We start from the raw sequence: 15904 nt of genomic DNA, 5'->3' as shown, positions 1-15904 counted from the left end.
ATGTCTTATTCTAATTTGATAATTCATTTGGAAATTGTGACATTGGCCTAAAGGGAAAGTACTACTGTAACAGTATTACTGTGCTTTTTATCTCTTACAGTGCGAAAAAATTCATATTTACGTGTATGTTTTGAGATCTGTGTGTGTTGTAACTTCTCATTCTAATTTGTTACTTAGATTATTTTTAAAATGTGACATGATTGATTTATCATATTATCTATTCATTGGAGTAAACAGTTGATATGAAAGAAAATGAACAGGGAATTGTGTACAAATTTGAATGTGCCTTTTTGAGATTCCACCTTGATCATAGATAGATAAAGCTTTTTCTTTGCATTGTACAGTGCACAATAAACATTTATAGTAATTAAAAGCTATTGTACAGTAGACAATAGAAATTTATAGTTACACAATTGTAGTTAAATGTATGACTTCGGTAGGTATTTGTAGGGGAAAGTTATGTTGACAAGTCATTTAACTGCAATCTCTTAATTGTTACAATACAGTTAATGATCATAATTGTATCATAATAGTTTACGTGTTACTCGTGTTTTTCTCTTAACCATGTTGCAATGTTAAGATGTATTAAATCTATCATGGGAAGCAGTGGAAAGATGGGACACAGCTTTGAATGTGTCATTAGGCCACACCAATTTAATTTCTTGGTTCTCAGATTTTTTCAGAAAAAATATGAAGCGACAGGGCGAAAAAAAATAAAATAAAAACAGGTCTAGGCATCCTATTATAGGCTTAAATGCTACAAAATGAGCCATGTAGTCAACACAAAAGGCTGGGTTAAAATTTAAACATTGAATTTTGAACTTTTAATCAAACCACTGCAATAATAGATGGGAAAACTGTAACAACTAGGAAGAAAAGGACTTTCCTCAACTGTTGGGGGGCAAAACATGATTTTCAGTTGATTCAGGACCAGAATCAAATTTTTTTTTTTTTTTTGCAAATCAGAAAAAAACCAAGAGGCGAATCCGAGAACCAACAAATTAAATTGGTGTGGCCTTAGAGAAGAAAATATATTTGTCATGAAAAAGTGGTGAAGTGACTAGAATTGCAGTATGTACTTTAAGTGTATATTGACTTTTGCAGTGGTTTTATTTTGTAGTAGCAGGGAAAAGGAGGTTTTTTGAGGCATTTGAGTTTGAAGCAATTCTGTAGTGCAGCAGAATTGCAAAACACAAATATGCTGTGTTCTGATTTTGCAGTAAGGGGCCACCGCAAAAATTAAACCACTACACAAACATTTTGCAATTTACAGCATTCTTCAACAACTTTGCAAGCCTGCCTACCTGCCAATATGCAAAGGCCAGGTAATGGCCCCTTGCTCCCCTCCATCAGGTTCCTCCAGCCAGCTCTATCAAGGGCAATAGTCTCTGCTTCTCTTAGAGTAAGCCCCGTGTCACTCTGGATCTGGTCACTTTGCAAGCTTTGTATGTAATTTGGTTGCACCTGCCAAATTTTGTCAAAACCTGTACTTATTTTAGATAGCTTGATGACATCTTTGGTCTAAATTAGATATGTAAATTTTGCAGATATGTTAAAATTTGATAGAAATGTACTTGTACAGGCTCAGTGTACTTGATCTTGTAGTTCCTCACACATTAATGAGCAGCAATGGCCAGCCTACCTCAAATTGCATAAATATATTTGTATCAGTAATTCATGACATCAATGGGCTAGTCTGCCACAATGATGCCATTGCGAAGTGCCTTATAGACCACTATCCTTTATTTGGATTGGTTCAGTATGTACTTGATTTTGAATGATAAAAAAAAGATATCTCAAAGTTTTTGCTGCCTAATGTGATCAACAGGATCAATACTTTGTATTGTATGAAGATATTTTGTTTCTGTCTTGTGCTATAGTCTATGTAAATTGTATTGGAAACTGCAATTTTACCATTCTTGCAATGATAGTTAACTCTAGTTGTGTATTATAGGTTAGAATCAATGGCATTTTGTAGATGATGATCAAGAGTGGGATTTTATTACATTGTACAAATGTACTTCTTTTTCTGCAGCTCAGTCATGGATTTTTGGCCAATGTTTTATTGACAATGTATTGCAACATGTATTGCAATAATGTAAAGTGTGATATTTAATTATGTTTCTGGCATTTTAGATTTACTATATGTAAGACTTGCAATCAAATGTAAGATATAGATATTACAACATGAATATCATTTTCAATTAAGGAATTGTAAATGTTTCTCATTGATTATGCGTAAAATGTGTCACTACTTTTCGGATCCATAGAAAAGGCTTATCAGAAAAGTAGTGACACATTTGAAAGCGGCCGATTCGGCGCGCTGCTGACCAAGACGCTGGCGGCCACTCGGCCTATGAATACACAGGGAGCGATCGCAAGTAGCAAGTAGTGGTGGTACGACTCGCGCAGGGGCTGGTTGACGCGCAAAATACCCCGGCACACTAGGTAAGTCTGTTAGGAATCCAGCGACGTGCAGAGTTCCGACTCGAAGTGTTCCGGCACTGAGGATCGCATGTTTGTGGCTAATGTAAAAGACTGCAAGCAAGAGAGAGGCCCTACAACAGTCGCCGCGGGTAGGAACAGGGGGGTCTATCAGGTTAAAGTAAACGTTCGTAACTTATTACTCTGCCGGATAACCTGCCAAGACCGGTACCACGTAAAATAAGGACAAAAGCTAGTAATATGGCAATCATGACTATTGACAGTCATATCGTCTTTAATATTGACACAAAGCACAGGATTCCTTTGAATCCATCCATGAATTGTGAACTAGTACTACCGGTATTACTAGTGTACAGTAGCTCATGCAGTTGAGAGGTCATATGTGTTCAATCCCGGGTTATGTACTACTACACTACTAGTATTGAAAATATGCGCTGTTAAAAGGATGATCCTGTCAAGAACAGAAAATTTTGCACTGTTGACAGGGTCATCGTGTCAATTATGAGAGTTGGCATTCTTGTTCAAGTTTATACTGACCTAAATTCCTTTCATTACTAGTAAGGGTAAAACATCAGGACTTGTTCAGGATTCAAACACATGGCCTCTAGATTCAACACAAGGCCACTGGTGCCACTTTACATACGTAACAGTACTCTCGTGTGCTATCCTCATGCCTGGTTGCCATCCTACTACTTCCTGCTACTACACCTAGACTAGAGTGTAATTTTTAGCAATGTTTATTTTAACTACTACTACTACACTAGGGTCAGTATGAGGGCCCTGTTAAACAAATAGGATGACACCAGGATAATGTGCATCTAATAGTATATAATAGGAACTTCCTTGTGCTAACCTTCTGTATTGTCCTTTTTTCAGACAACCATGGGTAATTTTCCAGGCCATGCTACACCAGGCAGCATCTTCTTGTTCTTCGCCATTTGGTGGACCATCAGGTATTCCGTGATGTGGGCCAGTCGGATGGGAGGCCGAAAGACCAGCTCTGCTGTCTGCTGGAAGAACGCCCCTCTCCTGTGTCGCTTCCTGAGCAGGGTTCCGATGGAAGGACTGTGCAAGATCTTATTCCCATTAACAGGTAACAGAGGATAAGTTATGCATCGTCAGTTATTCAGTAAAGGCAGTTTTTGTGTGTGGTTATTGGTGCCAAAACTAGGCGCCAAAAATGTTCTCTTCTTTTACATATTTTTGTCATTCTCGCAGATTCCGTGTGCATATCTCTTTTTTGATGGGGATCCCTGCAAGGGACAAGAATTTTTCGAGCTGATCGACCTTTTCTAGCTCCATGATCTGTCACTTAGTGGTGAAACGTTGTACAATCGGTTTTCCAACATGTTCTACTCATGATAATTTATAAATATTTCCTGGTGCTGTAGAAAAAAGTGCATGAATTTTATAAACACACCCACTAAGCCTTAGGTTCCGTTCAATGATGACAACAGGATTGTATTGTACATTGGATCACTAGATATCGCCAAAGTCTAAAAAATTATTTAAAAAAAGATAATCCTTACCTCCGACCCTAAAAAAAGGACTGAAACAGGAAACACAACTTTTTCCCTAGGCCATACCTCCTTGGTTATATTCATTATATCCACTTGACCAGCCTGTCTGTGTTGCAGGTCTGTTGGGTGAGCAGATGGCCGCCCACTGGACACTCATTGACCCAGTCACCGGTCAGTTCCACATGCTGGGAAACTGGCAGCACACCACCATGTACCTTTTCTTCGCCCTCAGCGGCTTCTTCGACGTCCTCATTGCCCTGAAGGCGCCCGTACCCAGCGGGATAGACCACCTCTCCATGTCCCTGGCGTATGCGGTGGAAGGGGTGCTATTTTTCTACCACCTACACGGGCGCGCTGACCTGGACGTCCGTCTGCACAAGCTGTTGCTGCTGGCCGTGGCGCCGTGTGTGACGGTCAGTAGCCTGGAGGCCTGGAGGCCTAACACCTTACTCCTGCCCATGGTCAGGGCAGCATTCACACTGGTACAAGGGACCTGGTTCTGGCAGGTGAGCTAGCTAGTGTTACCAGCTGGTTTGTAGCGTGGCTAGCCTGTAGCGTGGTTAGCTTGTAGTGTGGCTAGGTTGTAGTGGCTAACTTGTAGTGTGGCTAGGTTGTAGTGGCTAACTTGTAGCTAGTACCCAAGGCAAGCTTTTAGTGTGACTAGCTTGTAGTCACTGTGTGGCTAGCGCTATAGCTTGTAGCTTGGCTAGCTTGTAGCGTGGCTGTTTTGTAGTCTTATAGCTGTCTTGTATCATTGCTATCTTGTAGCATGGCTAGTTTGTAGTGTGGCTATCTTGCACTTTTTAGTTGGTAGCGTGGCTAGCTTGTAGCATGACTAGCTTTGTAGCATCTCTGGTGCTTATAGCTTGTAGTGTTGCTAGATTTAGCATGCCTAGCTTGTAGCGTGGCGAGTTTGTAGCATGCCTAGCTTGTATGGCTAGCTTGTAGTGTGGCTAGCTCTAGTCCTAACATAGCTGTATATATATATATATATATATATATATATATATATATATATATATATATATATATATATATATATATATATATATATATATCCTATTAAACATGATGTATTATATTATCTGTTCCTGTAGGTTGGGTGGATTTTGTATCCTCCCTTTCCTGGCCATGAGTGGGACCTGGAGAGTCATGAAAACATGATGTTTGTCTCCACGGCTTTCTGTTGGCACATACTGGGCATCCTGCTCTTCATGTGTGTTGTCTACACAGTGGTTTATCACATCTACCAAGCCAAGGAGAAGCAGAGAGGTACCGAGCTGGAGCTGGGACCGCTGTCTTCTCACATGTTACAGGCACACTCTGACTCAGAACTGGACTGATGAAAGTCTTTTCAATCCGTACAACATCAGATGAGCAATATCAAAAATTCTGTCCGAGTGATGCAAGGATCACAAAGTGTTAAAACTATTTGCTAGAAGTGCTCCATGCATTCCGTCTAGCTGTAGTTTCATATGTTTCATATGCATTTAAAAATTTAGAAACCTATTACATGGACAAAGTGCACAAACTCTTATGCATTAAGTAAATTTAAATCTTCAACTAATGAATTAGATGCTGCGGTGAAAAAAAAATAGGTGAAACGCTGGAGATGGATACAGCACCCATGAGACAACACTCAAGGCAAAGGGTAAACCCACCAAACAATCAAGAAGAATGGTTTGATTTGGACTGTATACAGGCAGAAAATGTTCTAAGTAAAAACCTCCATAAATACAGGCGGGATCAATGTGAGAACAAATGAAATATTTGAAAACAGGCTAAGTTAGAATATAAAGCACTGTTGCACTATTGAGGGCGAAAAGGAGAACACATAGGGCAAATTTGAGAACTAAATTAAGAACTGTACAGAGGGATCCTAAGGATTTCTGGAGGTTAGTTAAAGGAAGGAAAGTAAATAATATGGGTAACATAGGTGCACAAGAGTTTGCAAACTATTTTGAGGGGCTGTACAATGAAAGTGGAGAGGACCATACAGTGGAGGAAAACAGCACTATGACTGAACTTCTTGAGAACATGTTAGCCCACACACTGTAACCACTGCATATTATCGATGTTACTAGTGTGCACTTATGTACTTGTACTTTATGCCTTATGAACAACAATAAAGTTAACAAAAAATGTTATCCCACACAGGCCAGTCCATTGAGGAGGAAATATTAGCGTTAAGAACTTAAAAACAGGTAAAGCATCGGGTATTGATAAGCTCCAACCAGAGTTCTTTAAAGAGAGCATATCAGTCTTACTGCCATACTTGAAAACCTTGTTTAACACATGCTATAATTTAGGTGTCATACCACGTCAATTAAATCTGATATGAAGGATGAGGTGGAAAACCTCATTTGATCGTATTCTCCACCCAATGACAGCCAGCAAAAGCTGTTCTAACGTTCCCTCTAACTTATGCCGTTGAGGTCCTGATTTGATTAGGTCATGTTAAATGGTGTTCACCTTCACTTACATGTAACTGCTAAATACTGTATAAAATACGGTATGAAATCCCTATTACCTTTATCAACTTGCTACAAGCAGTACGCCCGTCTATCTAAATTAACCGCTATGTGGGGGAGTTGAGCTGGAGGGAGTTTTTAAAACATCAAACCCCATAATAGAAAACGTAGTGCCTTAAACATTGTAGTTGAGCAGGCAGTAGTTCTCTACTACTTAGGTTTTATTTCAACAATGTAACGTTACGTACCAGTAGACTTCGGGCTTTGGGCACGATTTTGCAAATTAAGTTGACAATTACATTTATATAAGAGATACATGAGTGATACACTCACGTAAGACAACGTCACTGTTGTACCCACACAACGGTCTGGTGGCGAAAGCCCACCAGAGCCAACATGTGCATCCCCGAGAAAATTTTGTCTCAGTACCAGATGAGACAGACCGTTCAGCTGCTAAGGATCACGATGCTAGTTATTTTAAAAGTAGGTAAATAGCACCGTACGTGCTGGACTTAGTGATAGTTAGCCAGGCGGGTGTTAAAAACGTATGGTGTGCAGCCCTCGGAGACCTAGCCTGACTAAATCTGCGCTGCTAGCGGCCGGCCCGGACCGGCCGCTATGAGCGCAGATTTAGTCAGGCTATCGGAGACCGGAGACCAGCAAACTTGGATCTATTACATCAAGATCAATGGGTTAGGTAACCTAAACTATTGATGTTGGTGTATCTTAGCTACATGGTCATTGTAATTTGTTCGAATGAAAGGTACTCGAGTTACATTGTCTAAACAGTACTTGTGCCAATGACATTTCATACTACGCAGTTTTTGGTACAGGTGGCACAATTCGGATTACTTAATATAGACTACTGTTGGTTGTTGGTTAAGTGCTGAAGTCAGTGGACATTGAGAAGTTGGAGACTCCGTCTGAACTACCGTACACTTCGTCAAGGAGTAGCAGCTTAGTAAGGTAAGTCCCATTTTCTTCCTTGTTCATACCTAGTCAACTGCCCCTCCCTCCTCCCTCACAAAGTTGACAATGTCGACAGCTATGGTTAGCCTGGTACCCAGTTTACCGTGGTTGTGGCGGGTTCTCTTCGGGGCCGCAGGAGCTCTTCCATGCCCCACTCAGCTAGGTTCCCCGTAGGTTTTGCACGACGGAAGTATCAACTCCAGGCGTGCAAAACCTACAGGCGAAACACTCCTACCGGGCTGTCGGTTGAGCTGGACGGGCGGAAATATTAGAGCCCTGAAGACAGGCTAACCTCTGACTTATTTTTTTTTCGTTATTCTTGTTTCAGTCACTCATGGGGAATTTTCCAGGCCATGCCATCCCAGGCAGCTTCTTCCTCTTCTTTGGCCTGTGGTGGACCATCAGGTATTCCGTCATGTGGGCTCGTCGGATGGGAGGCCGGAATACAGGCTCTGCTGCTGAGGTGTGTTGCAACAACGGTCCAGGTCGGTTCTTGAAGAGAGTTCCTGTGGAGGGACTGTGCAAAACTATGTTTGGAATAGCAGGTAACGTTTCACGTTTCACGATTGACCACTTGGGGCGAAGACCATTTGTGATATGATTTCAACATCAGTACAATAGTTTGACATGAGGTACTAGAATTCAGTGTAGTTGTACGAGCTAGTAGTTAGTTACATGGTTACCCAGGTATACCTGCGTTATGCTGAACACAATTTCCGATCAAACTTGTGTTGCAGGAATAGTGGAGGAACAACTTGTGGCACACTGGACACTCATTGACCCAAGAACGCAACAGTTCCACGAGTTAGACATCTGGCAACACAACACCATGTATCTCTTCTTTGCCCTCAACGGAATCTTCGATATTCTGATTGCCATGAGAGCACCTGTGCCGAGTGGAATAGACTACGTCTCCTTGTCTCTGGCGTACTCAGTTGAAGGACTGTTGTTCTTCTACCACCTGCACGGCCGCATAGGCCTGGACGTCCGTCTGCACAGGCTGTTAGTGCTGGCGGCCGGTCTGTGTGCGGCTGTGAGCGGTCTGGAGGCCTGGAAGCCTGGCACGTTACTACTACCCATGGTCAGGACAGCATGTACTCTTCTACAGGGCACCTGGTTCTGGCAGGTCAGACAGCTTTTTTAGACTTTGGCGATCTCTAGTGATCCAACTTATAAAATACAGTTTAACAAAGTAAAACTTGCATGAAGACACTTATATTTTTACTGTCAATATTGGAAACCTACTGTACAATGTTTCATTACTAATAAGGTGTCGGATCGTGGAGGTAGAAAAGATCCACCAGCTCGAAGAATATACATCCCTTGCAGGGGACACACAAAAAAAGGCTAGGGTCGGTCTGGAAACAGGAAACAACATTTTCCCCCATATTTCTTACTTCTATTCTTATTCTACGCAACACTCGGGAAAGTGGCTGAATTGCACGTGTGTGAATACCTCGATGTTTCAAACTGATGTATTTTATTTATGTTTTTTTAGTAAAACCCAACTTTTATGTTTTTTTTAATAACGTACGACAGTGCATAACACAATAATCATAAATAAATATATTGGCTCTTCCATATTCCCTTTTATCTATGTCATGATGCTAGTATTTTGATTCTTGTAACGTTACTGTATTTGAATTCTTGAATAAAAGAGTTTTTTTAAGAATTATATTATCTGTTCCTGTAGGTTGGGTGGATTTTGTATCCTCCCTTTCCTGGCCATGAGTGGGACCTGGAGAGCCATGAAAACATGATGTTTGTCTCCATGGCTTTCTGTTGGCACATACTGGGCATCCTGCTCTTCATGTCTGTTGTCTACACAGTGGTTTATCACATCTACCAAGCCAAGGAGAAGCAGAGAGGTACCGAGCTGGAGCTGGGACCGCTGTCTTCTCACATGTTACAGGCACACTCCGACTCTGAACTGGACTAACAGATGTGTTTACAGGTTCAGTTACTTGATATGATAGATAACTACAAATGAAGATCAAAGAAGAACCCTTAAATGGCGAAGGTGACAAATTCTGGTGATGATGAGACATGCAGCTTCAGGATTAGTCGCAAGAACCATTGTCAATGAGTCGCACGTAACGTATACATTTTTTGACAGTTTGTCTTATTTGACAATATATATTGTGTCAACCGATGTCTGAATAGCTTCCCAAAAGATGTGTATTGGTGTGGGAATTGTGTGTATTGGTGCATGGTATGGGAAGTGTATTGGTGTGTGAAGTGTGATTATCAGATGTGTGGAAATGTCATTATTAGAAGTGTATTGCCGTGTGTGGGAAGTGTGATTATAAGTTTTCATGTCACACACATCAGTGAAGGTTCGATGATGATTGATGTTCTAGCTGTATTAAATATCTTTCAAGTGTAAAATTCATCGAAATCGACGACAAAGTAATTACTACTGGTACCTAATTATATTTGTGCTTTCAGTTAGTTTTATTTTGTTATCAGCTTCGAGATACAGCAAGCATCGGAAGGCGTCGCCTAGATAAGAAAACTGCAAAAACAATCTCCAAGCAGATGTTGTAAGGAAAGACGTATCCGACCAGTGCATCATTTTTCAAACACTGAACCTTCCGACCATTCTTCCAAGTTTTATTTGCTTGCAACCAGCACTTACTTATTCATAGACATATTTCATGATTTCTTAACCCTTGTCCTGCTGTGCGCAACATATGTCGCGCGGCACATACAGTACCATCTATATAGCACCCTGTATAGGTATGATTTGGGGGTATTTCTCGTGCAACGCATCACACCGCAGCGAAACGCAACGAATGCGGAAGTAACTATGCCACTGCAGGGCAAAAAAAATTGCGGGTCTATGATCTAATTAAGACATGATATTATTGAAAAATATTGTGCCAGGAATGCCAGCAGGACAAGGGTTAATAAACTGAAACCAGGATGTTGAGTGTTTTACTTCGCAAGTCTCAAGTAGCGCCTAATCAAGTAGCGCTACTTTTACTGCATGAGAACAAAAATAGAATTCTTGATATGTGGCAACATACTAGTTAGAATATCGTAAAGGCGTGTTCACATTGTTTCAGGATCCTTGTGTTTATTTTTCCCAGAATCTCCTGTAAAGAGTTATTATATCATTTTTCTGTCAAGCTCATGACATATTTTCTTGCTGGTTTAACTGATTGGAATATTTATATTCCAATACATATTGCTTTTTCTCATGTTTCTTCTTCGTCATTGTCGTCTGCCATTTCTTTAAACGGATTCAATTTCTTCATTTTGGGGCTAAATAACTTGAAATTTGGTGTTGAAGTACAGTGGCCAAATACCCCCAGGCGTTTTTTTTCTTCATTTTTGTGATAGCGTTATAGAAAATGTACTATAGCAGTGTGTTACCGTATTTGGGCATGACTCATCAGAAAAACATGCAGAGCGAGCAACCAATAGGCATGCAGGTTTCCTCTATTCTTCTTGCTGATTGGCTGTTGGGATATGATTTGATTAACGTCCTGCGGAAAAATGCGGGACGTCCTGCAGAATTTCAAAGCACTTTCGTAGAACTGTCCACTGGTAACGGGAAACGCCACTGCTTGTGTTAGCCGGGTTGATAGTTACGTTACATCAAGGAGGTTCAAAAGCGAACCTGATAAAGAAGGAAATCTCCTAGATAGGCGAGGTTGACGTACGGAGTTGCGGAAGAGAAGGGGGCTTATACATACATGACTTATATAATACACGAATCTGTTCATTACAAATGTATGCCTCAATACATCCAAATCCAAGATAGCTATATTTACAAATTGTACGATTTTTTTTACGATCAGAATTGTCCGGGATCTCTGGGCACACATTACGAAACGCCCCCTCCCACCCGAGTGCTCCACTGCGGGATATTGCGGGACGTCTCGCGGAATAACGCGGCCGCGGTACGTCCCGCAGAACTTGATGCGTATTTCGTGGCCTGTACTGTACATGTAACTTTTATGTCAAGCTTTCATGCTTCAGCATTGGAAGGCGGGCATAAACGCTTTTATCTAGAAAATCAACAGTTTGCATTATGCAATTAAAATAGCTATCCAACTGTTGTCACTTCATACTATAGTTATATCAATGTAAAGAATTGTTTTCCCTGTATTTCTCCTTCTTTCCCAGCCATGTCGTGAAATGTGGTGAAGTCATGCTGAATTTGCTCCAAAGCAAGATCAAGCAAATGTCGGCCTTTCTAGTTAAAAAGAAGTTATAACAGACAACAAACAGAGACAGTCTGAGAATTTTATTTTTCATCCTTTACGCTTTCTCATCCTTTAAACAGAGCTCATTTGCACTCGCTACTCCCGAAAAAATCGGGGTAAAGGAGCCTCCTCGGATGGCACCAAGGCTATCTGATGTTGACGGATTGAAAAGACTTTCATCAGTCCAGTTCTGAGTCGGAGTGTGTCTGTAACATGTGAGAAGACAGCGGTCCCAGCTCCAGCTCGGTACCTCTCTGCTTCTCCTTGGCTTGGTAGATGTGATAAACCACTGTGTAGACAACACACATGAAGAGCAGGATGCCCAGTATGTGCCAACAGAAAGCCATGGAGACAAACATCATGTTTTCATGGCTCTCCAGGTCCCACTCATGGCCAGGAAAGGGAGGAAACAGGATAAATCCAGCCTGTGGAAATAAAGATCCGTTATCTAAACGTGAAAAAAAACATTATGTAATGAGTGTGAAGAGAACTACGTAAATCCACGTTTTCCATCATGGTTCACACCTTTCTAGCTTTCTGGACCATTGCAACATTTGAGTTACGGCTTTCCAACAACGAATAAGTGCTTGCAAAGCATATTTTGAAACTCAACAGAACTCAAATCATAGGTGATTTTGTGTGATTTCTTCATACTTTGATCTCATAACCCTTTGAGTGTGAAGACAGTTAAAATTTGCAAGACAACCGTCCCTCACTTTTCACGCTCAGTTATCTAAGTATTCATACCTTATCAATTATTATTACTTTTGGATATCCCAGTTTATCTTTCAGTTATTTTACACTAACCTCTCCGGTTCACTTTTAAGTTTATCTCATTTGATTTTGTTTACTAGTATCTTTTGTCTATTACTGACTAATTGTAAAGGTTTTGTTCTTTGGTTTTATTTGATCGTGTAGCGGACTTCAGGACGAATAGTGTTAAATCAATTAACGCTAATCAAGATACGTACAACCAAAACAAACAAACAAACAAACAAACAAGCAAACAAACAAACCTGCCACAGCCAGGTCCCCTGCAGCATAGCTCCTGCAGCTCTGAGCGCGGGTAGATACACGGTCCGAGGGTTCCAGGTCTCCAGCCCGGTCACGACCACGCATGGGACGATAACCAGGATCAACAGTTGATGTACGTGTACGTCCAAGTCAGTACGGCCATGCAGGTGATAGAAGAACAACAACCCTTCCACTGCGCAGGCTAGTGACAAAGTCGCGTGGTCTATTCCACTCGGTACAGGCGCCCTTAGAGCGATCAGGACATCACAAAATCCGTTCAGGAGGAAGAAGCCGTGCATGGTGGTGTGCTGCCAGTTTTCCAGAATGTGGAACTGTCCGGTGTTTGGATCAATCAGGATCCAGTGGGCCACCAACTGCTCAAAGATGATACCTGCAATAATCATAAAGTACTAGTATTACATGCATCGTGAAAGTTCATCTGTGTTGGTATCTACATGCTGAAAATTAAAACTTTGGTCCAGTGTTGACGTCACACTTCAAAGACGTCACGTGACAAGTCTCACTGGGTCAGTCTACTGAGGAAGACCAGAGTGACTGGTCAAAAGCGTTGGGTGAGCAATCTCCGTTTTTGTTGGATAAAAACTTTCACCTCACCTCACCTCACCTCACCGGTCCCATAGCAGTCTGTCCTTTCAAAATCATAAAATATATTGTGCATCTAACTAACAAAGGCCACACAAACCCATTCCTAAATGAGGAAGCATCATATTTTTGATATATGTAGATGTCGGCATTTTAGGTGATACATTTACATTATGCAAATTAGGAAATTTCTATAATTCGTCGAACTTTCAAGCTTGTTCTCGTTGTTTTACGCCTGTTTTGTAACATTTAGTAGGAATTACTGGCATTCTAGCCATGAGAAGAATCATTTAAGAGGTACAATAATGTTCCCAAAGGCCAAAGCAGGCATTAACATTGACAATGAACCGAGTCCCCATATCTGTTTAGAGATACCAAACTCGGAAACAGAGAACCTAGCTTATTGCCTTCCATCAAGAACGTCCTTGTTCGATATACGGAACATGGTGGAGCATAACCAGTATTTATCTCCAAGCAGATCTTACGGTGGTCGCAAGACTATCAAATTGGCCAGGCAGTATCCAACCTTTGATGACTTTCTTAACTTTCGTTCACAGATTCACAATTATGAAACTCGTCAACGTTCCCATTTTCAAATTCCCTTACTAAGAACATCTTTTGCCCAAATGTCAGTCAAATACAAATGTGTCACCCTATGGAATGAACTACCACCAGCCCTAAAAAATTCTACCTCCTTTTTCCTGGCGCCGTTCAAACGAGCTCTGAAAAACCATCTGATAAACCATCCAAGCCCCTTGCAGTAATCTCATATAGTGTTCTTTCTCATTTTATCTGATACCAATTATTATTGTTATCATTGTAGCATCATATTTATACACCACCCTACTTCTTTGTCATTAATTTATTACCTCCATGAAATGTGTCATGGAGGTTATATTTTCAGTTGCGTTTATCTGTCCGTCCGTCCGTCCGTCCGTCTGTCTGTTGGTCAACAAGATAACTCAAGAACGCCTGGATGGATTGGTTTCATACTTGGTGTGTTGGTAGGGTGTGACGAAAACTGGAAATGATGAGATTTTTGTCCCCCTAGTGGCTTACCTTGGTACTGCAGCGCAACTTCCGGTTTTGATATCTCGCGATCTGGACATGCTAGGGTCATGAAATTTTGATGGAAGGTAGCTCTCGTGCTTGGGAAGAAGTCATATGAGTTTGGGCCCCCTAGCGGCTTGTTCTGGAACTGCAGGGCACTTTCTGGCGAAATGTTTAAAAGCCAATAAGTCCAGACAGGAACAACATATTTTCATTATTTTTGGTGTGTAGGTAGCTGAGAGAGAGATGTACATAATTAAATTTAAATTATGCAAATGAGGACTTTATTTGCATAATTAATGATGAAATTCTACAATTACAGTGTTTTACATTATACTATGTAACCTATGGCAGGCGGAACTTCAACAGATACTAATTATGCAAATGATGACCTAATTTGCATAATTAATGTGAAAATTCTATAATTTCGTAATGGTGAATGATGAGAATGTCATACTTGGGACATCTGTAAGTTAATCAAAAGTTAACATACATCACGATGCATATATCATGTTAATGCAGAGGTCATTTGAACAATTAAAGAAGAAATTTACATTTACATATCAAGATCATATTTCATGGAGGTATGAGGTCTCGGAATTCTAGTTACGTATTTGTTTGATCATTCTTATGCATTATTTTCCATGTACATGATTTAATCTAAATCATCGATTACATTCTTCTTGTTAAATTTATGGGGGAAAGGGCCTCGTACAAGCACTCCATGCTTCTGCCCTCCTCCTGCACCTATTTTAACTTCATTCTTGTATTATTACCTCCATGAAATGTGTCATGGAGGTTATTACCTCCATGAAATGTGTCATGGAGGTTATATTTTCAGTTGCGTTTATCCGTCCGTCCTTCTGTCTGTCTGTTGGTCAACAAGATAACTCAAGAACGCCTGGATGGATTGGTTTCATACTTGGTGTGTTGGTAGGGTGTGACAAAAACTGGAAATGATGAGATTTTGGTCCCCCTAGTGGCTTCCCTTGGTACTGCAGCGCAACTTCCGGTTTTGATATCTCGCGATCTGGACATGCTAGGGTCATGAAATTTTGATGGAAGGTAGCTCTCGTGCTTGGGAAGAAGTCATATGAGTTTGGGCCCCCTAGCGGCTTGTTCTCGAACTGCAGGGCCCTTTCTGGCGAAATGTTTAAAAGCCAATAAGTCCAGACAGGAACAACATATTTTCATTATTTTTGGTGTGTAGGTAGCTGAGAGAGAGATGTACATAATTAAATGCAAATTATGCAAATGAGGACTTTATTTGCATAATTAATTAGGAAATTCTATAATTACAGTGTTTTACATTATCTCGCGATCTGGACATGCTAGGGTCATGAAATTTTGATGGAAGGTAGCTCTCGTGCTTGGAAAGAAGTCATATAAGTTTGGGCCCCCTAGCGGCTTGTTCTGGAACTGCAGGGCACTTTCTGGCGAAATGTTTAAAAGCCAATAAGTCCAGACAGGAACAACATATTTTCATTATTTTTGGTGTGTAGGTAGCTGAGAGAGAGATGTACATAATTAAATGCAAATTATGCAAATGAGGACTTTATTTGCATAATTAATGAGGAAATTCTATAATTACAGTGTTTTACATTATCTCGCGATCTGG

General features: G+C 40.8%; 3 protein-coding genes across 3 annotated transcripts; 2 read left to right on the top strand and 1 right to left on the bottom strand.

Moving 5' to 3' along the window:
* The first annotated feature begins 3287 nt into the window (after positions 1 to 3287).
* LOC109482926 (transmembrane protein 45B-like) lies at positions 3288 to 5321 on the top strand. The gene is made up of 3 exons (XM_019785823.1): positions 3288 to 3538; positions 4083 to 4471; positions 5063 to 5321. Exons 1-3 carry the CDS (start codon positions 3328 to 3330, stop codon positions 5306 to 5308), a joined length of 846 nt encoding a protein of 281 aa, XP_019641382.1. The 5' UTR covers positions 3288 to 3327; the 3' UTR covers positions 5309 to 5321.
* Positions 5322 to 7093: 1772 nt separating this feature from the next.
* Positions 7094 to 9421, top strand: LOC109482925 (transmembrane protein 45B-like). The gene is made up of 4 exons (XM_019785822.1): positions 7094 to 7402; positions 7734 to 7950; positions 8143 to 8531; positions 9099 to 9421. The coding sequence occupies exons 2-4, from the start codon at positions 7740 to 7742 to the stop codon at positions 9342 to 9344; spliced, it is 846 nt and encodes a 281-aa protein (XP_019641381.1). The 5' UTR covers positions 7094 to 7402; positions 7734 to 7739; the 3' UTR covers positions 9345 to 9421.
* A 2226-nt stretch (positions 9422 to 11647) lies between these two features.
* On the bottom strand, positions 11648 to 13076 carry LOC109482940 (transmembrane protein 45B-like). The gene is made up of 2 exons (XM_019785838.1): positions 12636 to 13076; positions 11648 to 12044 (listed from the first exon to the last, which is right to left on the bottom strand). The coding sequence occupies exons 1-2, from the start codon at positions 13035 to 13037 to the stop codon at positions 11799 to 11801; spliced, it is 648 nt and encodes a 215-aa protein (XP_019641397.1). The 5' UTR covers positions 13038 to 13076; the 3' UTR covers positions 11648 to 11798.
* Positions 13077 to 15904: the final 2828 nt, after the last annotated feature.

Source organism: Branchiostoma belcheri, unplaced genomic scaffold, assembly GCF_001625305.1.
Source record: "Branchiostoma belcheri isolate BF01 breed outbred unplaced genomic scaffold, Haploidv18h27 scaffold61, whole genome shotgun sequence".
In the NCBI taxonomy this organism is placed as follows: Eukaryota; Metazoa; Chordata; class Leptocardii; order Amphioxiformes; family Branchiostomatidae; genus Branchiostoma; species Branchiostoma belcheri.
The sequence above is the reverse complement of the archived record's forward strand: the minus strand, read 5'-3'. Positions and strand labels throughout refer to the sequence as shown.

What these genes read in the sequence shown, in the direction of transcription:
- LOC109482926 (XM_019785823.1), top strand. Translation starts at nt 3,328, where the DNA reads ATGGGTAATTTTCCAGGCCATGCTACACCAGGCAGCATCTTCTTGTTC. An exon ending in GATCTTATTCCCATTAACAG is followed by an intron (nt 3,539 to 4,082) that starts GTAACAGAGGAT and finishes TCTGTGTTGCAG; the next exon opens with GTCTGTTGGGTGAGCAGATG. An exon ending in AAGGGACCTGGTTCTGGCAG is followed by an intron (nt 4,472 to 5,062) that starts GTGAGCTAGCTA and finishes CTGTTCCTGTAG; the next exon opens with GTTGGGTGGATTTTGTATCC.
- LOC109482925 (XM_019785822.1), top strand. Translation starts at nt 7,740, where the DNA reads ATGGGGAATTTTCCAGGCCATGCCATCCCAGGCAGCTTCTTCCTCTTC. An exon ending in AACTATGTTTGGAATAGCAG is followed by an intron (nt 7,951 to 8,142) that starts GTAACGTTTCAC and finishes CTTGTGTTGCAG; the next exon opens with GAATAGTGGAGGAACAACTT. An exon ending in AGGGCACCTGGTTCTGGCAG is followed by an intron (nt 8,532 to 9,098) that starts GTCAGACAGCTT and finishes CTGTTCCTGTAG; the next exon opens with GTTGGGTGGATTTTGTATCC.
- LOC109482940 (XM_019785838.1), bottom strand. Translation starts at nt 13,037, where the DNA reads ATGATTATTGCAGGTATCATCTTTGAGCAGTTGGTGGCCCACTGGATC. An exon ending in AGGGGACCTGGCTGTGGCAG is followed by an intron (nt 12,045 to 12,635) that starts GTTTGTTTGTTT and finishes TTATTTCCACAG; the next exon opens with GCTGGATTTATCCTGTTTCC.